Here is a 26029-nt window from a genome sequence, read left to right on the forward strand (position 1 = left end):
TGTTTGGCTTTCATTATGATTAAACCATGCTATTATGACAAAATTCAATTGGCTCTTTTAACAACTTTCTTATACAGATTAAACTGCTTACCTGCTCCACAGCAAGTTTCTCTATCTGCACTGATTGGTGAAGTAATTTAATGTCGAGCTAAATGTAAAGAAAAATATTTCAGAGTTTTACAAAGGAACGGAAAGAAATGATATAAACCAGTACTTTTTTGGGGTTCATAACGGTTCATAACTTTATTTTTCTGGTCAGAACAGTGGAACGGAACAAAATAAATAATGGTTCTGTTCAGAAGTAATCGTCTGAAAATTTATTTTGATCCCAAACCCTGGTTCATGCAGAGGATGTTTTCAGGTTAATGACATAAATGGGGGTTCATGTCTGCAATGAACAGACATGTAAATACAGAGATAGAAAGATACTGAGCTACATACTGTATTTACAGATATATAGAGACATGGATGGATGGACCTAGAGAATCTTTCAGGGGTAGGGATAGTAAACCAAATCTGGTAATGGTTAATGATTGCAAAGGACAAAACAGACTGTGCTGATGGTGTGTCAGTGTTATTATGCTGTAGGGTTTCCATTAAGCTCAGCGTCTGAAACCATTCATATGATCCACAGTCAACTTGTTTTTATAATTTGGGCTCTGAAATATGCAAGTCGTTGACATTTATTGCAGTACAGTGGGCCTATGCATGATTTGTTGGTATGCAGCTACTGTAGCTAATACATTCAAATGAGCTTGGTAGTGCCTAAAGAGCAGCACCAATTTAGCAAATTATTTGCCCTGATACATTTAGTAAGCTAAACATGTCTTGAGAGTGCAGGCTGCTGTATCATTTGCATTGTGAGGCCTTTTAGGGCATGACGCAGGGTTTTTGAATGATTCATAAAACGGCTTGACACAGATTTTCACCTCTCAGTGAATTTGGGGCTTTTACAACACAGGTAGAAGGGACTGAGCCCTGATCTCCAATGCAGAGCCTTATGTGACACGTGTCGGGAGTGTTATCCTCTCGACCACAGCTCTGCACATTGATGCAACGTTGGAAAAGTTGGTATGAGCCGTTGTTATTTTGTGGGTGTTTTTTGTGTTTACTCCATCTCATCATGAATAGCTTTTGATCTAGGATGTGCATATACATATATGATGCATTTTGTTATGCTGTTGTCCATTCGCTATTTAAACAAAGGTCAAGTCACAGACAAGTTACTTCCTGATTGTGATTACTCGTGAAACCAGACTCTTGGTGTGGGCTGACGTTACGTCTAATGAGTAGCTAGCTGTATTGTACAGTATTTGAAATATCAATAGGCCTACAGTCATGCTGGAATTATGACATCATCTCCATACAGTTGTATACCTCAGTTGAAAACTAGCTTGAGTTGTAGTGGAAGTGTATGGTGGAAGTTAATTCCAAACAGAGATGGTGTTTGATGGGGGGCAGACCTGGGTTGAAATACTTGAAAAGTATTTCCAAATACTTTGAGCATTTGCTTGAGTCTGCCTGGAGTGCCAGATGGGCGGGGTTTGCAGTTTTGGAACTTTTTTATTAGTTAGTCAGGCAAGGTCAACTAGGCACAGGTAAAGTATTTGAATCGATTTTTGAAGTATTTGAAACACAGATCTGATGGAGGTTGCTGCTGAATGCTCTGTGAGCTATGGGTTTGTATTGACCCCTCTCTCCTCTCTCTCTGTAGAGCTGATGACTTGTGAGGAACTACACGCCATCCTCCACCTGGTCCTGCAGGCTGGAAACATCATGAATGCTGTAAATCAACGATGCCATTATCTCTCACTCCCTCCCCCCACCCCACCCCTTTCTATTTATCTATCCTCACTCTCTCTTCCTCTCTTTCTCCTCAATCACTCACTCTCTCACTCACTCAGTCGGTCTCTCTCTCTCTCTGTCCATCAATCTGTGACATCTGTCTCGTTCTTTCCCCCCCATCTCTTCTCTCTCCCTCACTCCTTATCTGTCTGATATGACGATGGCTAAATGTTTATCCTCCTCCCTGTCCCGCAGGGTGGCTACGCGGGCAATGCCGTGGGCTTCAAACTGTCATCGCTCCTCTCGCTGGCCGACACCAAGGCCAACAAACCTGGCATGAACCTGCTACATTTTGTGGCTTTGGTAAGTCTGACAGAGAGAGATGGGAAGAGACACTGAAGGAGACACACTGGAGGAAACACACAGACTTGCACACACACCACAGGATATTGATGGCACCTTAATTGGGTAGGACGAGCTCATAGTAATGGCTGGAATGGAATAAATGAAACGGTATCGAACTCATCAAACATGATAAACATGGTTTCCATGTGTTTGATACCATTCCATTCACTCCATTCCAGCCATTATTATAAGCCGTCCTCCCCTCAGCAGCCTCCTGTAAAACACACACACACTGGAGGAGACAGACACACTAGAGGAGACAGACACTGGAGAAGACAGACACACTGGAGAAGACAGACACACTGGAGGAGACAAACTGACATGCACACACACACACACACACACACAGTAGGGGAGACCCTGGAGGAGACACATAGAGAGGCAGATTAGTGGAAAATCCCTTTGTAAAGCAAGCAGTGTGCAGGAATATCTTCAGGTTTCTTCTGCTCGTCATGCTCACTTTAAAATGAAATTTCACCGATCGGGACTATGAGTCAGTGTGCTGACCCGTGGATCCTTTTGGCATTCTCACAGACACTCCCCACTGGGCACAAACTGGTTGAATCAATGTTGTTTCAACGTAATTTGTCCACATATTTAGACATGGAATCTAGGTGGAAAATACATTGGATTTGCAAAAAGTAATCAACTGTTGATTTGAGGGTAAAATTTAAACCACAGGATTTTCAACACAGTCATAACTTTTATCAAATTCAACCTTGTTCAATTTGTACATTTGAAACAACATCAGATCTTCAACGTTATATCCACTATCAGAAAAAAAACGACAAACTGATCTATCTACAGCTATGCATTTGGTCTCTCGTCCAGGATTTTAACCTCTTAGTGATCCCTTCACGAGCCAATCCCTTTAGCGGGATCGATTTGACAACATCCAGTGAAATTGCAGAGCGCCAAATTCAAATTACAGGAATATCAATATTCAACATTCACGGAAATATAAGTGTAATACATCAAAATAAAGCTTAACTTCTTGTTAATCCAGCCGCTGTGTCAGATTTCAAAAGATTTTACGGCGAAAGCAGACCATGCGATTATCACATGAAAATCATTTTTCAACCAGGCAGGTGCGACACAAAAGTCAGAAATAACGATATAATAAATGCCTTACCTTTGAAGATCTTCTTCCTTTTGCAATTCCAAATGTCTCAGAGACACAACAAATGATCGTTTTGTTTGATAAATTCCTTCTTTATATCCCCAAAATGTCAATTTATTTGGCTCGTTTGATTCAGAAATACACCGGTTCCAACTCGTCCAACATGACTACAAAGTATCTAATAAGTTACCTGTAAGCTTGGTCCAACACATTTCAAACAATGTTCCTAATCCAACTTCAGGTATCCTAAAATGTAAATAATCGATAAAATTTAAGATGGGATAAACTGTTTCTAATACCGGATAAAAACAACATGAAGCGAGTTCCTGTTCACAAGCACCTAAATAGTAGGGGACTTCAGAGTGACACATGGAATGAATAGCACTACTTCTTCATTTCTCAAAAGAAAAACATCAACCAATTTCTAAAGACTATTGACATCTAGTGGAAGCCATATAGGAACTGCAACCAGGTTCCTCATAAATAGGGTTTCCCATTGTAAACTTTTTGGGAAATCCTATGACCGCAATTTGTTTTCTTCCCTGGATAGTTTGTCCTCGGGGTTTAGCCTGCCAAATCATTTCTGTTATATTCAGATATTATTCTAACAGTTTTAGAAACTTTAGAGTTTTCTATCCAAATGTACCAATTATATGCATATCCTAGCTTCTGGGTCTGAGTAAGAGGCAGTTTACTTTGGCACGATTTTCATCCGGAAAAGTTCAGCTCTACTTAGCTTTAGAATATGTCACTGACTAATACCAATTTGTTCTCGTGAGAATAATTATTGAGCGATCTCTTAATAACTAAATAGATTCACTGTTGTTATCGAAGTAATTTCAAGAGATGGGTTTAACAGAACAAATTTAAGCATACTTTATATGCCATATATCATCAAATGATACTATTTAGGCCTATATTTAGCCTTTTATTATTAATATTATAAATATTATTATTGTTATAGAATTTGCAAACTCATCTACAAAAACTTTATTTAAAGTGTGTTTAAAGTTTGATTTGATTCACATCTCCATTTCAGCCAAACATTTAACTTAAAAGAATAGAACTAAATTAAATTAAATAAAACAGTAAATGCATTTTAAATATAGTTTGATTTGATTTTGTCATGATCTTTAACTTATATTTTTGATTGAGATGGAACAGTTATTTCAACATATAAATTATTAACTTGTTGATAAACTGGAATTAAAGTCAGACGAAGTCAATGGTACAAAATATACAATTCCTTCAAATGTTGATATTTGGTTGTGGGGACAACAAAACACAATTCAATATCACTTTTGCAATGCACTTTTGCCTATTAACTTGTCCACAAGTTAACAAATTATATGTTGGATTCATGTCTCCAACTAAACCAAAAATATAATTTCAAGAATAGGATTAAGATTGTGCCTCAGATTAAACTATCGAAGCATTAGATACAGCTCCTTTAAATGTTGATATTTGTATTACAAATATAACTTTTGTAATACAGTTAATAGCCTAAAGTTAGGCTATTTTACAAACTAATGTGACAGTATTTATTCAACCTTAAAATTAGTAACGCATCCAGAGCCACTTATTGAGGTTCCTGTAACTATAAAGATCTTCTTGTGTAATCATAGAAAGCGTGCATGTTCAAGATAGTATGCAAAGGTTGCAGGTCTGTGGAGATCTTCACAGTTGTTATAATAATATGTGCAGAATATTAAACAGCATTGATTACTTGTACTTTTAATGTAATCTCAACTACAATACAGGTAATTCAGGGTTCACAGTGAAGCACACAGAAACTAGAGGCCATGAGTAAAGAATGGCTGAGTTATTGATAAATCAGATTTATGTGTCCATTTAAATCATTTGTATATCCACTCCACAATGGCCTATCAACTTGAAACCGTTTAAGTTTGTCAGAGACATTACCATGATGTCTGGCATTGATATCCTAAAAAATAAGGAAACTATTAACAATTTTATTTTGTTACGCTAATGCTTAAAATAAGTATAAAGAATCTTCTCATGGACTAAAAGTGAGATTCACTGCAAATTTGGTTTTTGGTCATAATAGTCCCTACGTTGATGCATTCAAAGATGTCCACACTATACCAGTGTAGGTGCATATTAGCACATGCACTAATATGCTACAATTTGCTGAATGTACACACCAAATGTGGAATGTAGGCCTATTGTACATGTCTCAATTTAGGGATTGGCCAAAACATGGCTAAGTTATTGACAAATAAAAAATCTAATTTCCCTTGTCCATTTAAAACATTGTAAATCGACTCCACAGTGGCTTATCAACTTGAAACGTATCATTGCTATCATGGCCATCCCTAAAATGAACCATACTGAATTTGGTATTGATATTTCAAAAAACAAGGAAACTATTAAAACTTCTTAGGGCTAGGCCCCTTTTTTTCTCAATTTCCGCCTGAATGACGTGCCCAAAGTAAACTGTCTGCTGCTCAGGCCCTGAAGCCAGGATATGCATATAATTGGTACCATTGGAAATAAAACACTTTGAAGTTTGTGGAAATGTTCTAATAATGTAGGAAAATATAACACACTAATAATGTAGGAGAAAATCCAAAGAAAAACCAACCAGAATTTTTTGTTATTGTTGAGAGACCATCCTCTTAGAATGGCAAGTATAAGTTAATATTGAAAATTAGCTCCCTGGATGCAATTCCTATGGCTTCCACGGGAATGTCAGCAGTCTATGTCAGCAGTCTATGTTCAAGGTTTTAGGCTTGTAACTTCAAAAACGAATAAGAAATATCAGTTTTAGTACAGGGATACAGTCTTGGAAATTTGTGTTTGTGCGCCATGAAGACAGGACGCACCTGCTAAAATCAGTTTCCTATTGAACATACGTCTTTCCGTAAGCAATATTATAGTTTGATTACATTTTAGGGTATCTGATGAATGTAAATAGAAACGTATTTTGACTTGTTGAAACAAAGTTTAGGGGTAGATTTTCGGATTCCTTTCTCTGCATGTTGAACAAGTGGATTACTCAAATCGATGGCACCAACTAAACAGACTTTTTGGGATATAAAAAATGATTTTATCTAACAAAATGACAATACATGTTATAGCTGGGACCCTTTGGATGAAAAATCAGAGGAAGATTTTCAAAAAGTAAGTGAATATTTAATCACTATTTGTGAATTTATGAAACCTGTGCCGGTGGAAATATATTTTGATGTGGGGCGCCGTCCTCAAACGATCGTATGGCATGTTTTTGCTGTAAATCGGACAATGCAGTTAGATTAACAAGAATTTTAATTTTCAACCGATATAAGACTTATATGTACCTAAATGTTTCAAATCCATACTTTTTATGATTATTTATTAGAATTGCGCGCCCTCCAGTTTCACCGGAAGTTGTCCCGCTAGCTGGATGCCTAGCCCTAAAAGATTTTAACAACTCATTCTTTGCATGTGTAACACTAATGCTCAAAATCATCTGCATTTACCTTATCCTCATGAAAAATGTCAGAATCACTTCAGATGTTGTATTTAGACCCATTACATCAGTCTTTAATGGTTTTTGAGACGTTTGTGCCTATAGATGCATGTTAGCACATATGCTAATGCTACAAATATGCTAATGCTACAAATACTTTTGAAAAATGTTATTGAAAAAAATATTTTTAGCATTATCCTATTTGCTATAGTACACCTATAGGTACAATGGAGCCATATTTGAATGCAGCAATACGTTTTTAAGTCAGATTGACTCAAGATTTGGTATATAGACTCCATGAATTAGCCTCTAATTAATTTTAGAATTATAACCACTAAACCACTAGATTGCACCATATCACACCAGGGCTATAAGAACTGAACCGATGGACATGGGGCCATGAAATGTGTCATGTAGATCTTATATGAATATAAAGTCACTGCAACCTTAGATGGGTGCACCAGATGAATTGGTGGCACTATAGATGTCATTGGCACTAGTGGCACCATAGGGATACTAGAGTAATTACTATTGATCAAATGGACTTTGTCTCATGCAAATGAGTGTTAGGTTTAAATTATGCAGCCGAACAATGTGATGTAATTGTGATAAGTATATCTGTATAATCACACAGTTACCCTTTTATGTAGTCTGAACTTGAAAAGTGGCTATTTTATTTGGGTCCTGCCGCTTGCGCAGTCAGCGTATTACATCCAAAGTATTTTGGAATGCTAATGTGGAGTGTACCAACTGAGATTTAAATAATTTACAAAAACAGATTGAATTTTTAAAATTTGTCCTTTATTTAACTAGGCAAGTCAGTTAATAACAAATTCTTATTTACAATCACGGCCTACCCCGGACGACACTGGGCCAATTGTGCACCACCCTTATGGGGCTCCCAATCACGTCTGGACATCCTGGAATCAAACCAGGGACTGTAGTGACACCTCTTGCACTGAGATGCAGCCTTAGACTGCTGCTCCCCTCTGGAGCCCCAGAATTCAAAGATGACCACAATATACCAATAAACACAAATCTAAACCATTAGTCAAATTGACCCCAGAATTGGTTTATCAACTCAATACATTAAGTAAGGGAACACCCTCCTGAAATGTACAAAAATGAATGGGAACATATTGGCACCGTACGAAACATATACACGGTGTCCAATACCAATTGGACGTCGTTTCATTCAAAGTTGATTGCAAATGCCATATGGCAAATGCCAAGTGTAACTCTGCAAAAATCCAATAGATGGCGAGTGCCCTCCACCGTAATTTTTCATATTGCAAATGTAACACAAGGCAAGACCCAGGAGTAAAAATTTGAACATTTTGTCAAAAACTTAGCACCCCCTTAAAAAAGTGCTTTCATGACCGTTTTACGAAATTCTTTCGATTTTTTTTGTCAATTACACATGCACAGTATAAGAACTGTATGAACATACTTTTGTCAAAGTTTATATTCGTAATTTCTTTTTTTTATTTGTCCATAAGGTATACAGTGGGGAGAACAAGTATTTGATAACCTGCAAAATCGGCAGTGTTTCCTACTTACAAAGCATGTAGAGGTCTGTAGTTTTTATCATAGGTGCACTTCAACTGTGAGAGACAGAATCTAAAACAAAAATCCAGAAAATCACATTGTATGATTTTTAAGTAATTAATTTGCATTTTATTGCATGACATAAGTATTTGATCACCTTGCCCAAGTAAGAATTCCGGCTCTCACAGACCTGTTAGTTTTTCTTTAAGAAGCCCTCCTGTTCTCCACTCATTACCTGTATTAACTGCACCTGTTTGAACTCATTACCTGTATAAAAGACACCTGTCCACACACTCAATCAAACAGACTCCAACCTCTCCACAATGGCCAAGACCAGAGAGCTGTGTAAGGACATCAGGAATAAAATTGTAGACCTGCACAAGGCTGGGATACAGGACAATAGGCAAGCAACTTGGTGAGAAGGCAACAACTGTTGGCGCAATTATTAGAAAATGGAAGAAGTTCAAGATGACGGTCAATCACCCTCGGTCTGGGGCTCCATGCAAGATCTCACCTCGTGGGGCATCAATGATCATGAGGAAGGTGAGGGATCAGCCCAGAACTACAAGGCAGGACCTGGTCAATGACCTGAAGAGAGCTGGGACCACAGTCTCAAAGAACCATTAGTAACACACTACGCCGTCATGGATTAAAATCCTGCAGCGCATGCAAGGTCCCCCTGCTCAAGCCAGCGCATGTCCAGGCCCGTCTGAAGTTTGCCAATGACCATCTGGATGATCCAGAGGAGGAATGGGAGAAAGTCATGTGGTCTGATGAGACAAAAATATAGCTTTTTGGTCTAAACTCCACTCGCCGTGTTTGGAGGAAGAAGAAGGATGAGTACAATCCCAAGAACACCATCCCAACCGTGAAGCATGGAGGTGGAAACATCATTCTTTGGGGATGCTTTTCTGCAAAGGGGACAGGACGACTGCACCGTATTGAGGGGAGGATGGATGGGGCCATGTATCGCGAGATCTTGGCCAACAACCTCCTTCCCTCAGTAAGAGCATTGTAGATGGGTCGTGGCTGGGTCTTCCAGCATGACAACGACCCGAAACACACAGCCAGGGCAAGAAGCAAGAAGCATCTCAAGGTCTGGAGTGGCCTAGCTAGTCTCCAGACCTGAACCCAATAGAAAATCATTGGAGGGAGCTGAAAGTCCGTATTGCCCAGCGACAGCCCCGAAACCTGATGGATCTGGAGAAGGTCTGTATGGAGGAGTGGGCCAAAATCCCTGCTGCAGTGTGTGCAAACCTGGTCAAGAACTACAGGAAACGTATGATCTCTGTAATTGCAAACAAAGGTTTCTGTACCAAATATTAAGTTCTGCTTTTCTGATGTATCAAATACTTATGTCATGCAATAAAATGCAAATGAATTACTTAAAAATCATACGATGTGATTTTCTGTATTTTTGTTTTAGATTCCGTCTCTCACAGTTGAAGTATACCTATGATAAAAATTACAGACCTCTACCTGTTTTGTAAGTAGAAAAACCTGCAAATACTTGTTCTCCCCACTGTATGTTTTGTCCATTTGCAATATGATTTCATAGGAAGTCAAAGTCAAAAGTCACTTAAAAAAATTTGGGGGGGCCAAATGCCATAAGAAATGTCCAAATGCAATATGAAAGATTTGAAAGTGCCAAATCAGGATGTTATGTCCATTTGCCATGTACGATCAATGGCAGTCGGTTTACAAACCCAAAAGTCAGTGAACCATGTCCAAAAGGCATTTATACTGCCAAAATTATATATAGCACTATGTTAAGCCATGAATCAACGTAGATGGTCTATTTGTCATGTATGATGAGGGAGAAGTGGGACTGTTGTTTTTTAAAGATTTTTTGAAAAATTTCCAAAATGACAAGGGGCACGGGTGGGGAGTGCTCCCTACCCAACCGTGGACCCCTTGCTACCCCTTAATGGCCTAAAAAAATGTGCGCCTGGTAACCCGTTCCAATCACCAGGCTGTGCATTTGCAATATGTTTCAATGTGCATTTACCATCACAAATTTGACATGCTCAAAAATTCTGCGGAAATGCAAAATTGACTGGCCTGATGAACTCGGGATGGTCGGGCAGTGATAGTGGTTCCTCTCCATCGCTCGTTGGTGTTGATTTCAGAGTGGCATTTTGGTGATGGTACCTCACTGTTTAAACATATTGCAAATGGACAAAAGTCAGCCAGCAAGTCACCGTCCATCAGTCAATTAGATATCATTCTGACACCAAACTGATACAAACTGACCCCACACCCACTTTTTCCAACTTGTTTAGAAGCCAACTATCACATATTCAGAGCTGGCCCAAAATTCACAGCGCCTTCTGTTCAAACCATAATAAAAACATAAAATACGTAGTAATGTTCTAGCTGCGGGTTGAGTTCTCACATAATATGTAGGCCTAGCTGAATCCCAAGTTTCGGCTCGACAGGTCATTCGGTGCCCAGGCAACGACCTTAATTGGTGTTGAAACTCCACATTTTACGGGCATTGCTATGGGGTCCCTGAATAAGCTATCGGACAGAAACATTGGGGTCCGTCTCTATGGGCCGAGCCGGTTTCAATGCACCTAGTCTTGAGACTCTGGGACTTTTCTAAATGTCGTCATTTTCTGATGTCAAAATGAATTGAAGTTATTGCAAATGTACGAGGCTGTTTCTCTTTCCGAGAACCTTCTAGAGCCATGTAACTCAACACGCACTATCGACCGGAGAACAGGTTTCTAAAGTTTCAGAACTCTAGGTCAAACGGTTCTTTTTTAGTTAGAACAAAGGTAACTATTGCAGGCACTGTCTGTCTATCTCTGCGCACCACACTGTGTCCCTCTGTCGTAGCTGTGTGTGATTTTTTTCTTAGATTGTTTTTATGGGAGACATGACTGATTTACAGTTCATGGGGGTTGCCTAATCACACATGAAGTTTTGGAAAGATTTGACCTTTTTAACCCTTCGAAACAGCTCCTATGACACCATTTAAGGCACTTCCGGTTGGCACAGGAAGCTATAAGTAAACACATATCCTGAATGGGGTATGCCTTTACAGAATCCTGAGTTTTAAGTGTTTACGTTAAGAACTGACCGATTTACACAGGGTTGAATGCACTATTTACAAACTGCTGGTTGGGTATGGAAAAACACTTTTAGGATGATATTAACCACTTTCGGTTGCTCCAGGAAGCTTAGAATCAACACAGGTAGACCTCATAGTGGCCTGATGGATTGTCATTGAAGACAGGTTCATAAGACATTCATAACCCACATAGTCATTGAAAACTGTTTGATGTAAACACTTTATTTTAACTGTTAAGGGTTAATGCCACATGGTCAAGATTAGGCTTGCACAGATCGGGAGGACTTTAAGCACCGCACTTTGTCACTCCATCCTTGCGGTGTGTGTGTGTCTGTGTGTGTGTGTGTGTGTGTGTGTGAGAGAGAGAGAGCTTTTCTTTGACATCTGTTGGGCGAAATGACTGACTTACAGTTCATGAGGGTTGCCTAATCACACATATGAAGTTTTGAAAATATTTTACTTTTTTAACCCTTCGAAACAGCACTTATGACACCATTTTAAGGCACTTCCGGTTTACACAGGAAGCTGAAAGTGAACACATACCCTCCTTGGGGTAGGCACTTATAGAATTTTGAGTTTTAAGTATTTATGTTTAGAACTGACTTATTTACAGAGGGTTGAATGAGTGTGTGTTATTTCAGAAAATCACAGAAAATCACAGAAATCTCACAGAGCCCCGAAACACACTTCAAAAAGATTTGTCTGAACACGCTGCAACTGGATCTGTAACTTAAAAAAAAATAAAAAATAATTTGAAATTCACCAATTGTACATTGTATGATTTCTCTTAAATTACAATAGATAAATGGCTGGTTATTTTTTTCCTGACACCGTAGGTTCAATCACTTTGACGTGAAGCAATGAAATTATTGCTCTATTTTCGTTTTTGACATTTAATCCCAGAAAATGGCCAAGTTTCGTCTACGAAGTCTTTTCCGTTTGGGAGAAAAGGCCACGTCGTGATTGGTGATGTTTTGTACATTTGCAATATGATTCCATTCGTACTCTTGTGGGATTTACCGGGACAGCGGAAAAATGACAAAATGTTTAACATTTTACAAAACGGAAACCGAATGTCCGAGAGACTTCCTTTGATGACTTCCTGGAAGACCCGGCCCTGCTGCACGGCCCGCCGCAGTCCACAAATTTTAGAAACGTTAGTAAGGGACTGTACATTTGCAATGTGGACTTTCTCACTAACCATATGGCGAATGTCAAAATGTTCCATTAAGGTATGTTATACTCAGTGTATGGACACAAAATATCTGACATTGTATTCCCATTTGATAACACATTTAGATGACAACTAAACCAAACATCAGACATTGTTTTTGGTTTTGCTTTTAGAAGGTTGAAAGCATAGTGACACATTGGGAATTCAACAAACTTCTGGCTGTCTTTTGAGTGGGTCAATAAAGGTTTCTCATTGATCAACGTCTCAACCAAATGTTACCAACATTTCCACGTGTAAATGATGTGGTGTGCCCAGTGGGTCAGAATTCAGTAGTTTATTTGAATTAGGTTAGAATTTGAAATGTGTGAATACGTCTTTTTTGACACAGAAAAAGGAGAGGCTTTCCACAGATGCCTTTTAGACGGCAGAGAAGTTGTCACCCGTAAATATTCCATGACATCGATGTTTGAGTAAACAGAGACTAAATGAAAAAAATGTTGAATATTGCAGGATGGCAGATGTTAAGGAGTTGAGTTCCACCATCTGTATGTATTTTCAAGCTTTTTTCAAGCTTTCAGATTGGAAATTACGAGCGGGATATGGATGTACATAAAACATAATAAAGCATTATACAAGGCTAATCATAATTCCTTTTCTATCTACTCAGGAGGCACAGAAGAAGGACGAGAAGCTGCTGAAGTTCCCTGAGAAACTTCAGGACATCCAGAGCGCTTCCAGGTAAATAGTCCTTCATTATGCGGTCTTCATGATGTCGGAAACAAATTGGGAATAAGTCTTTTGAACAGTCCTCCAACTCATAATTTCCGTAAAATAGGACACTCAGGTGTCAAATATGTGCCGCAACTACAACGTCACCTATTCAGCAAATTATTTAGAAGACAGCATTTTCAGCAGTTAAATGCAACAACAATACATTATTTATCAAAATCAATCAAAAAAAGAAAAGTCCTCTCACTGTCAAGTGCGTTTATTTTCAGCAAACTTAACATGTGTAAATATTTGTATGAACATAACAAGATTCAGCAACTGAGACATAAACTGAACAAGTTCCACAGACATGTGACTAACAGAACTGGAATAATGTGTCCTTGAACAAAGGGGAGGTGTCAAAATCAAAGTAACAGTCAGTTGCTGGTGTGGCCACCGGCTGCATTAAGTACTGCTCCTCATGGACTGCACCAGATTTGACAGTTCTTGCTGTGAGATGTTACCCCACTCTTCCACCAAGGCACCTGCAAGTTCCCGGATATTTCTTGGGGGAATGGCCCTAGCCCTCACCCTCCGATCCAACAGGTCCCAGACGTGCTCAATGGGATTGAGATCCGGGCCCTTCGCTGGCCATGGCAGAACACTGACATTCCTGTCTTGCAGGAAATCAAACACAGAATGAGCAGTATGGCTGGTGGCATTGTCATGCTGGAGGGTCATGTCAGGATGAGCCTGCAGGAAGGGTACCACATGAGGTAGGAGGATGTCATCCCTGTAACGCACAGCGTTGAGATTGCCTGCAATGACAACAAGTTCAGCCCGATGATGCTGTGACACACCACCCCAGACCATGAACAACACTCCACCTCCAAAACGATCCCGCTCCAGATTACAGGCCTCAGTGTAACACTCATTCCTTCGAAGATAAACGCAAATCCGACCATCACCCCTGGTGAGACGAAACCGTGACTCGTCAGTGAAGAGCACTTTTTGCCAGTCCTGTCCTGTCTGTTCCAGCGACGGTGGGTTTGTGCCCATAGGCGACGTTGTTGCCGGTGATGTCTGATGAGGACCTGCCTTACAACAAGCCGCCAAACCCTCGGTCCAGCCCTTCTCTCACCTGCTGTAACTCGGGCAGTTGTTGTTCCCATCCTGTACCTGTCCCGCAGGTGTGATGTTCCGATGTACCGATCCTGTGCAGGTGTTGTTACATGTGGTATGCCACTGCGAGGACAATCAGCTGTCCGTCTCCCTGTAGCGCTGTCTTAGGCTGTCACAGTACGGACATTACAATGTATTGCCCTGGCCACATCTGCAGTCCTCATGCCTCCTTGCAGCATGCCTAAGGCACATTCACACAGGTGACACGGGCATCTTTCTTTTGGTGTTTTTCAGAGTCAGTAGAAAGGCCTTTTTAGTGTCCTAAGTTTTTATAACTGTGACCTTAATTGCCTACCGTCTGTAAGCTGTTAGTGTCTTAATGACTGTTCCACAGGTGCATGTTCATTAATTATTTATAGTTCATTGAACAAGCATGGGAAACAGTGTTTAAACCCTTTTGATTTTAACAATTCTTTTTGAAAGACATGGTCCTGAAAAATGAATTTATTTATACCGTTTATGAAGACTAATTTGATTTTGACCATAATAACTGTAGTTTATGGTTAACATACCTAGTTAGTCGTTAGCCAATTGGATTTTTCAATGACTTCAAAGCACGTGAATACATACAACTTAATGCTCAGAGTTTGTAAGTTTTGTTTCAAAACACTGACGTCAAGGACACAGCATTTGCACTGCTTTCCTTTGACAGGAGTTTTAGAACTAGTTCACCTAGAAGACGCCCAGTCAATTTCACACCCATTATCTATGAATGCCCTATACTGTATAAGGACTTTTACTGGGCTCTTTTCACAATCAATATCACTACCTCAGTTCCTGGAATGCTATGTGTAGCCTATAGGTTCTAGCTTCAGCCACTGTTCTTAGAGAGCATTAGCATGATTATTTCCCTCCATTAGCCCTATCTGTATATGTTGCCTTTATATGACTACTACTGGAGGATGGTTTGTGCTTAAAGCTGCAGTCTGGTAACATTTTCTGCTGCCCCACCCACAACATTTCTGCTGCCCCACCCACATGCTGCAGTCTTGGTAACATTTCTGCTGCCCCAGCCACATCCCTTAGCTGTTTACCTGCAGAGAGCTGGGACCAAAGTAACAAAGCCTACCATCAGTAACATACACCGCCAGGGACTCAAATCCTGCAGTGCCAGACGTGTCCCCCTGCTTAAGCCAGTACATGTCCAGGCCCGTCTGAAGTTTGCTGGAGAGCATTTGGATGATCCACAAGAAGATTGGGAGAATGTCATATGGTCAGATGAAACCAAAATATAACATTTGGTAAAAACTCAACTCGTCGTGTTTGGAGGACAAAGAATGCTGAGTTGCATCCAAAGAACACCATACTGTGAAGCATGGGGGTGGAAACATCATGCTTTGGGTCTGTTTTTCTGCAAAGGGACCTGGCTGACTGATCCGTGTAAAGGAAAGAATGAATAGGGCCATGTATCATGAGATTTTGAGTGAAAACCTCCTTCCATCAGCAAGGGCATTGAAGATTAAATGTGGCTGGGTCTTTCAGCATGACAATGATCCCAAACACACCGCCCGGGCAACGAAGGAGTGTCTTCGTAAGAAGCATTTCAAGGTCCTGGAGAGGCCTAGCCAGTCTCCAGATCTCAACCCCATAGAAAATCTTTTGGAGGGAGTTGAAAGTCCGTGTTGCCCAGCAACAGCCCCAAAACATCACTGCTCTAGAGGAGATCTGCATGGAGGAATGGGCCAAAATACCAGCAACAGTGTGTGAAAACCTTGTGAAGACTTACAGAAAACATTTCACCTCTGTCATTGCCAACAAAGGGTATATAACAAAGTATTGAGATAAACTTTTGTTATTGACCAAATACTTATTTTCCACCATAATTTGCAAATAAATTCAAAAATCCTACAATGTGATTTTCTTTCTCATTTTGTCTGACATAGTTGAAGTGTACCTATGATGAAAATTACAGGCCTCTCATCTTTTTAAGTGGGAGAACTTGCACAATTCGTGGCTGACTAAATACTTTTTTGCCCCACTGTGTGTGTGTGTGTGTATATATACACACACACACAGTGTATATATGTATATATATATATATATAATATGCGCCATTTAAAATCTATTTTATGGGTGGTCACAGCAGGAATCAAACACACAACCCTGATGTCTACCAACTGAGCCACACAATGTATTTTAACAGCCTTTGGATGATTTGCATATTCCCGCAGAATATCAGTGGAAAACATTGAGTTGGAGTTCTCGTCTCTCTACGTCAGGACCAGATCCCTGGAAGAGAAGGTCCAGAGTGACCCAGAGCTCCTGGAGCAGCTGAACCCCTTCCTGCAGGTGGCAGCACATTTTAGTCAGAATTTAATTTAGGATTTCTGCCCTGTGAATGCTGATTACGGTGCATGAGGGCGGCACACAGTGAATGCATCCTTAGCCAGTTGTGGTATATAAGGGGATCCTAGGGTGACTGTAACAAAGAAATGTATATCAGATAACTTACCACTATGGTCTCAATTGGAAGAACACCCTATAAGCATAAGAAAATATTGGCCAATATGGGCCAATATCCTAAATCCCTGATATACGGTATCACCAAACCCCCTGTTTTTGGTATATTTTGATGGTAATAATATGTTATAATTATTTTATATCTTATCTGTGTCTGTCATCCATTGTCTGCCATCCCCAACAGTGCTCCACAAGGACACTCCAGGACCTGAAGAGGTGTAGGCTGGACCTGCGGAAGGAGGGTAAATCGCTTATTGACTTCTTCTGTGAAGACAAGGACACCTTCATGCTGGATGAGTGCTTCCGCATCTTCCAGGACTTCTGTCTCAAGTTCAAAAAGGCTGTCAAGGTGAGGTCTTTTCTTTAAATATTTCAATTTAAAATCTTAAGTCTCTACTATGTAGTTTCAGATAAGTAATGTAACTCACATTCTCTATCTAACCTACAAATGCACACTCACATTAACCTGCACTGCATTTCCTGAAGTAAGAAAACTAATAAACTCTTCAAAAGGACATACTGATGTAGATGTATGTAAACATATAACAAAATGTGGAAAAAGTCAAGGAGTCTGAATACTTTCCGAAGACACTGTACACAATATGTTATTTATTAGCCCGTCCTTTCGCTGTCTCCGTCAGGATAACCGGGAGCGGGAACATAAAGAGGCGGCCAGGCAGCGGCGTCTCAGAGAGCTGGAGGAGAAGCGCTTTGCCTGGAATGCCGACCAGCAGCAGGCTGCTGGGGCAGGTAATGGCGGCTTCGGCCGCAGCAGCAGCGAGAACGACATGGATATGCTCACCAAGGAGGGCCTCCTGGACTTCCTCCAGCAGCGTCCCGCCAGCCCCCACAGCCCCCTGGGTCGTTCAGCCAGCGCCCGTCGCCACCGCCACACCGTGGCCGCCATGGCCGACCGCGAGCTTAACGAATACCTGGAGCTGTTCGGCAGTGACACGGCACTACCAGCTGACTATGCCAACAAGTTCAACAGCCTGCCGCGCTCCGGCCGCACCCTCCATCGGAGAACCGCCCCCTGTCTTGTGTCCCAGGATGACAACCACAAGCTGGGGAATGGGCAGCAGGTGCTGGCCACGTCACACCGGGCTGAGACGGAGCCTATCAGCCCCTTGGCAATGTACTCTTTCACAGGCATTAATGTCAACGAGGAACCGTATAACAATAATAACAATTACACGACCGTGTCCGAGGGGAGCTATCTGCCTCGCTCATGTCAGAACCGTAACGTCTTTCAGAAGACGCCCAACCCCGGAGCGAGCGTCACGGCACACATGAACGTCAGCGTGGAGAGGCACACTCTAGTCCTGGGAATTCAACAGTTTGACCTCCACAGTCCGAACAATAACACAAATCAAATGCACTTCGTTGACCACAAAGACTTGGTGGTAACGGACTTGGAAATGAAGACGGAATCTCCAAAGACACTCATTTTGGACACCCCTCCTCCTTGTCCAAAGAGTTTGGAAAGAGGACCAGAGCCCATGGCGTGGGAAGGTAAAATGCCGTCCTCTCAGTTTGTGGTTGGCTCGCTTCAGAAGGAGGAAGAGGAGGAAAGCAGCACCGTCTCCTCAACCACCTGTGATATGCCCCTCCCTCTTGACCCCTCCGTATCCAATAAGAAACCGGTGTTCTACATCTTAGACTGCACAGAAACGGACTGCTCCGTAGCGCTTGACTACTCTGAGATCGAAAGCTCGCCTCTAATGAGGGAAGGATTGGTCCCCGATGTAAAAAACACTGACTGCAACAACATCCAGGGGAACCTTCGAGACCCCAGCTCACTATCCTCCAACTCCAACTTTGATTCCCCATCCAAAAACAATCAGTCCGTCTCTGCCTCCACAAATGAGCTGTCGGTGTCAAAGTCCACAGACGAACGTGCCCCATCCGTTGGCTCACTCGTCACCACGGAAGAGGGGGACACAGATAGCTGGGACACGGCGGAGGCTAGGCAGGTGGGCAAGAAAGTTGTACAGACATATAGCCATAAACCAACACACGCCAAGACCAAGAATGTGTCAAAAGTTTCCAAAAACAGCAAAGTGGGTTGCGGCGTCAGGATATTGACCACCACTGAGAACCAGGGCATGCAGAAGGTGGTGCCCATCACCAAGCTAAGTCGGACTGGCCGTAACGCCAGGCGGGTGGAGAGACCCGCCGGGGGCCATGGGGGTGCCAGGCAGCCGCTCATCGACAAGAGCACCCCAGCCAGGGAGAGGGGTGAGAAGAACGGTTGTCCCGCCCGCCACTCCAGCTTGCCCCCAGAAGCCAAATCCCAGGGGAACGCTGGCCTCTCTGGCTGGACACATGAACTCAACCTGCGAAAGCCCTCCTTCCGCAAGCCCAGCGCCAAGCCGCTGAGGAACCTGCCCAAGGCACCGCCGGAGGAGAAGATGTGCCGCTCCACCATGAGAGCCCTGGCTGCTCAGGCCCAAGGTCAGGTTAGGACACCCTCTGAGGCTAGCGCTCCCGAGACACCTACTCACAGCTCCAAAACCCCATCAGCCACCCTGCCTGGCTGGGCACGCAACACTGTGGCCTCCTCCTCTCGGACCACCAAGAAGGAACTCGCTCCAACCCTCTCCAACCCCCCGACCCCCTCCAGGAGCCCCTCTCTCCTGTCCCGGAGCAGCTCCCAGAGTCAAGCACCCGCTCGGCCTCAAGCCGCTGCCACAACCACACCTCCTGCCAAAGGGGGGCAGCATTCACCCCGGGGGGAGGAGAAGGAAAAGGGCCAAGGGGGTGGTCAGCAGAGGGTGCAGAGCATCAGGGCATCAAGCCGGGCGAGCACTCAGCGTAGCGACACTCCCCCATCGCCGCCCACCCGTGAGCGCTCACGCAAGAGCAGCAGCTTCTCCGAAAAATCTGTCCAATCCACTACGTCATGTAGGACCATCAAGCCCACCTGGAAGTAGAACTCAAATATGGTGGAACTTGATTGGAGCAAGAGAGGAAGAAATGGTACTATGGTTTTCCCCACATACTGTAGACTGACATTTTGTGTCCTCTTTCATTAGCTACTCTAAGACATCCCATCTCATCCATATCAAGTCATTATACAGGGCTCCGTCAACACGTATTGTATGAACTGCAAAAATATATAATGCACTGTATAAGATTATTTCTTCATGAGCCCCCATTTGTTTTTGAGCATTCTTCACGATGAGACAGAACTGACAAATGGCAAAATCCCCCTTTTTTCCTTCTTTGCCTGCGTTGTGGTCTTAAACTCTATTTAATAAGGTATAATAACATGTCAAAAAAGAAGAAAAATTATGATGCTTTTTTTTACAACCCATTTTAAGATGGTGTTTACATGGTATTTACTTAAAAACGATGTGGTAGTAACAATGGATATTTTCTGGTATTCACCTCAAAGAATTCAACACTATTGGTAATTTACTGTTACCAAATGGCACATAGCGACACGTGTGTCCACGCATCTCGTGTGATTACTATGCAATTATTAGATAATTACCATTTAAACAAGTACTTTCTAGGTAACTACCTGGTAAACAATGACTGTAAAATGAAGTGTTACTGAAAACCCACTACTGAACATGCTTGAATGCTGCTAATTAGCTTTGACAATTTGGGGACTGTGTTAGTGTCTTCATTCAGGGTATGAGCTTTGTAAGACACTGTCTTGCTGCTGTTGTGATTGTGACTTTGATTTCCGTGGTTCTCTACTTTCCTTGGCACAGCCGTACTATACAGTAGCCTGGAGTCCACACTGAATATTTTTTCACTTTACTGATTTAGTCTGAGTCTGATTCAATAGGGTTCGTTTGGAATTGGCAAAAAAGAGCTGGTCCAATCAGTGTCTTCTCAGATACTATGTGCGGGACAATAATGAAAATAACTATTCAGGGCCTTATTCACTAGAAACCAAACGGGGGGGACGGAATAAGAAACAAAGAAACAACTGTTTTTGTTTTCCGTTTGCACTAATGAATATGACCCTCATTGTACTTCTCAGCAGCTGGCCACTGAGTTCCTTTCCCGCTCCACTGAAGTTATACCGCGGTTATACTTGACATTGCAAAAATAGTATATAGTAAAAAAAATCCAAAATAAAAGGCCACAGAAGAAATGCCTATAGGCCCCATTTAATCCAACCGGGTATCCGGGGTTAAGATAAATAGACATTATTGTTGATGTGCTGCATCGTCTTGGACAAAATTATATGTGTAGTCAAACATTAGGAAACTGAACTATATTTGAATTCTAATGTCAATGAAGTTGAAGAATTTTGTTTTTCACTTGTTTTGGATACCTGGTTGTCAGTGTTTGATTGAATCAGGTATCCTATTGTGTACTGAGTCAAGTACATTAACTATTACTATTAGCAAGTACAGAAAGTTATTGAGTCATTATCCTCTGTTTATGATACTCCAGTTAGTCCTTTGGTATGATTCCACTGTAAAGTTTTACCTTTACCTCTTAGAATACAGTACATGCTAGGGTGTACTTTGTCATGCAATGCATTTTCATGTACTTGTGGTACTTTTGATATTTGTATGTATGTATCAATAACGAGCAAGGTTTCTAAATGCTCTTGATAAAACGCCTCCATTCAAGCATGGAGTAGAAGTGCACACAAAGGAAATATTTTTCCTGCTTTATGCCATAGCTAGACCAACACTAACGCTATGAAAAACAACATTGAATAGCTCTTCAGACTGAAGTAACACCCAACATGGTGTTGTTTGTCTCTGCGTTTTGTCACAATAATCGTCTTTGTAATCCTCAACTTTTCTACTGTGAATGTTGTCATCTCCTGATTTTTGTATTACCTGACATTGTGTAATTGTGTTCCTTGACCGCCATCGGTCGTGATCAAAGTAATACTGTAGATTCTTCAGCCCTGCAATTGCTCCTCACTACACTGGTCCCAGATCAGTTTGTGCTGTCTTGTTGACTCCTATGGTCATATTGGCAAGCCAGCACAAACAGATCTGGACCAGGCCAGCTTGTCACACCAGTTGCCTTTCAAACAGCATTGTGCCATTGACATAAACAACAACAACTAGAGTGCATTAACTTGAAGCTTGATGTTGCTGTCCCATAATCAGTGTCTCCTAAATTGTAAATAAGAGTAGAAATCCTCCCTACCTTCCATTGCACCTACCAAAATAGCTATTAGACTGGATACTACAAATCACGGGCTTAGCCAATTAGCTGTCCACTCTGTGTACATAGTGTAAAGACATACTATTTTTGATTATACGTAGAGCTCGCAATATGTTTACACGTAGCAAACTGTATATGGAGGCTTGGAAGTAGTGAAGGTGAAAGGATTCTGTTGACAAGAGGAAATGGTTAACCAGACTTTTTCCTTTCTGGAAATTGTCACAATGAACAGCATCGTTGTTCACAGACCATACATTGAGGCACTCAATTCAACTTGTCTTGAATCAACCATGTCAATCTACTGTACTCTAAGTCTGAGGATATCTCAAGCATATCTATACAGTTGTTGTACCATGTCTGTCTGCAATATTGAAAACCCACTACTGAAAATGTTTGAATGCTGCTAATTAGCTTTGACAATTTGAGGACTGTGTTAGTGTCTTCATTAGGGTATGAGCTTTGTAAGACGCTACCTTTTGTTGTAATTGTTGTACCATTTCTGTCTGCAACTCTCAGAGTAGGCTTAAGAGAGCCCATTTTAAATTGATCCTACAGGCCACAACCCTGCAGTAGGCCATGATATGTGTATCTCCCTGCTCTCTGCAATGCAAATGAAGTGAGGCAGCGAATGTCACAAAAGACCCAGAGGCCATACGTCAGCCCAGATGGTGTCTCTCAAATGGCACCCTATTCCCTATATAGTGCACTGCCTTTGACCAGGGCCCATAGGGCTCTGATCAAAAGTAGTGCACTATATAGAAATAGGGTGCCATTTGGGACGCTGACCTACGACATGGCTAATGACTAAAGAGCGAGACACAATGCTCCTCTCTCTTCCTCTCTTTTCCCATCAACAGTCACAGTCAAACTGTATGATAGATCTCTTGTCCACCAGACTTAACACAATGTCCAGTCTTTTACAAGGATGGTCTTTTACAAGAGCGGCCTCCCACATCTTATCGCACAATGCCTCCTGCTGCTGGGCTCATTTTAAGAGGGGCATGTCGACAATGGGTGGTCTTGCGTCAGAGCCACTAAATACGGTGGGACTTCAATACGGAATGTCTACCCTTGCATCCACCCACCACTCTGCCGCCACTTCCTTGTTATGTAATGGTAACCATGACATCCCGGTCCAGCAGCTCAGTCAGGACGCTGTGAGACTGAACACTAGAAGTGGTCCGTCTGACTAATAGCCTTAGCCTTTCTAAACTTAGGCCCGACTCCTAATCATGACAGAGCAGGCGCCTGGCAACCCAAAACGGTGTTGAAACATTTGTCCAATGTTGCCCAACCCAAACCGAATGGTGGCGATTAAGATTTTCCCTTTGATTGATTGATTGATGTTGGTGGTTTTTCAAGCCAACTCGAGAAGTTGCACGCACACAATACAGTGACTTCATCCACAGTAGGCTACAGTTCATGTTCACCTTCAAATGTTGACCTTAAATCACAGTGTGAGCTATTGGCATGGATTCCTAGGTGATGGTGCTTGTGTGTTGGAACTGAAAGCAAAGAGGAATGTTTTCTAGCCTGATCCCAGATCTGTTTGTGCTTTATAGCCAACAATATGATTGTTGTCATGGCCTGACAGCACAAACCATTCCGGGACCAGGCTTTGTGTTTTTTTACTGTTTTAATGTGATTCTTTATGGGGATCAGACTACGCATATCTTAGCTGGAGTTCACACCACTTTATATAGCTGCTCCACTTAATTGCCTTGGTTCTGCTTTGCCGCCTTCTTCTCCAAGTAACTGTCTTCGATGTTAATAAACTCAAACTTTTACCTGGAGAAAATGACTGTAATCACTAGAATACACAGGGCTGAATATTATAATGTTATTCTACAGCACTGATCATTTTTTAAAGTTATGATGTGAAATAAAATCAATAAAATCACCTGATGCTGTGTCACTTTGAAGCCGTGAAGCTTTTTTCTCTGTCCTTCTCAGCCTTTTTCCACCAGGAATGGACATCGTTGTGAATCTGAAACTCTACATGGATCATATTGTTTTTTTGTATGCATTCTACAAGGGGCTGTTCTAAGCAGACATACTGAGGACTGTGCTACAGTGTGCTAGACATTTAACCTCCTTTCGCTCATCTGTTTTATTAATTAAAGGGAGAGTAACCAATCATGACGTGGAACATGGCCAGCTGGACCATGTTCAGTTGCCAAATATTCTCGAATGTTGCAGATAGAAATGCCATGAATACGTGATTCCTTATTCTACATGTTAGAGAGGCATGTTTGTTCTACATAGCCTATTTCTATCTGAAATGCTGGCAAACGTTTTGGGAGAACTATCCCTTTAAGTAGTCTATTAACACCTCCTGAATTCACAGCTCTGTAACATATCAGTGGCTATAAAAAAAACTATAGATTTTTGTAAAAAATGATTATGGAAAAGCAACAAAACAATGATATATAAGGGTACGGATAGGGTACAAATTGTTCCCTGGGGTAAAAAATATCCAAATACACATAATGTACATTTAGAGGTACACATAATCTCACATGGTACTGTTCAGTACCTTTTAGGGTACATGTGCAGATAACCTTGTTGGTACATTTTGGTACCCTATATTTTGAATATAAAATATACAAATCAAATGTATTTATATAGCCCTTCGTACATCAGCTGATATCTCAAAGTGCTGTACAGATACCCAGCCTAAAACCCCAAACAGCAATCATCCCACTCTACTGTGAGGCTATTTTTCTGTTGTTTTTAAAAATACAAATGTACTGTATTTTGTGCTTTGTTTTTTGGCTACAAAGAGAGACAGCTTTCCCTTCCTGGTTATTCCCATCAACTGAGTGATCAATGGGTCTGGGGCGATAACTCTATCAAAGGCTTTAGATAAGTAATCAAAAATGAGAGCCCAGTAAGCATGTAACTTAGGACATGTCCAAAATAAGTGGGCCAATGTCCCCTCATTCTGATTGCACCTCTCACACAGTGGTGAGGTGTCCAGGAATATTTTATGCAGTTTCAGTTTTGAGTAACGTAACCTGTGTATTACCTTAAACTGAACAGGGTTGTGTCTGGCATTTACGGAACTGTGGTTTATATTCCTGAGAGCTTCTACCCAGTCCTCATCTGAGATTTCTGAACCAAGTTCCTGCTCCCAACAGTGTCTGTAGATACCTCTAATGTGGGCCTGTAGCACATCATAAAGTCTAGAGACCGACCCTTTTGAATGAGGTTTGACAAGGATAAAGGATAAATGTAGGATTATTTGGCTTAATGCCATACTGTGGGATACAGTGGGGCAAAAAAGTATTTAGTTAGTCACCAATTGTGCAAGTTTCACGCCCTGGTCGAAGTATTTTGTGTTTATCTTCATTTATTTGGTCAGGCCAGGGTGTGGCATGGGTTTTTGTATGTGGTGTGTATGTATTGGGATTGTGGCTTAGTGGGGTGTTCTAGTTAAGTCTATGGCTGTCTGAAGTGGTTCTCAATCAGAGGCAGGTGTTTATCGTTGTCTCTGATTGGGAACCATATTTAGGCAGCCATATTCTTTGAGTGTTTTGTGGGTGATTGTCCTTAGTGTCCTTGTTCCTGTGTTAGTTTACACAAGTATAGGCTGTTTCGGTTTTCGTTACGTTTTGTAGTGTTTATATATGATTTGTGTTTTACGTTTGTTTATTAAACATGGATCGCAATCTACACGCTGCATTTTGGTCCGACTCTCCTTCACCACAAGAGAACCGTTACAGCAAGTTCTCCCACTTAAAAAGATGAGAGAGGCCTGTAATTTTCATCATATGTACACTTCAACTATGACACACAAAATGAGAAAAAAAATCCAGGAAATCACATTGTAGGATTTTTAATGCATTTATTTGCAAATTATGGTGGAAAATAAGTATTTGGTCAATAACAAAAGTTTCTCAATACTTTGTTATATACCCTTTGTTGGCAATGACAGAGGTCAAACGT

General features: G+C 41.4%; 1 protein-coding gene across 1 annotated transcript in view; it reads left to right on the forward strand.

Annotated features, from left to right (window-relative positions):
- Positions 1-23996, forward strand: part of LOC109894792 (FH2 domain-containing protein 1-like) — a 42919-nt gene extending 18923 nt beyond the window's left edge. Inside the window, exons 6-11 of the mRNA XM_031828515.1 lie at positions 1715-1785; positions 2041-2148; positions 13248-13318; positions 16642-16759; positions 17115-17279; positions 17572-23996. Of these exons, the coding sequence (XP_031684375.1) occupies positions 1715-1785; positions 2041-2148; positions 13248-13318; positions 16642-16759; positions 17115-17279; positions 17572-19863 (2825 nt within the window). The 3' untranslated portion in view covers positions 19864-23996. The remainder of the gene's footprint in view (positions 1-1714; positions 1786-2040; positions 2149-13247; positions 13319-16641; positions 16760-17114; positions 17280-17571) is intronic.
- The last annotated feature ends 2033 nt before the right edge of the window (positions 23997-26029 follow it).

The sequence above is a fragment of the Oncorhynchus kisutch genome, linkage group LG7 (genome assembly GCF_002021735.2).
Source record: "Oncorhynchus kisutch isolate 150728-3 linkage group LG7, Okis_V2, whole genome shotgun sequence".
Classification (NCBI taxonomy): Eukaryota; Metazoa; Chordata; class Actinopteri; order Salmoniformes; family Salmonidae; genus Oncorhynchus; species Oncorhynchus kisutch.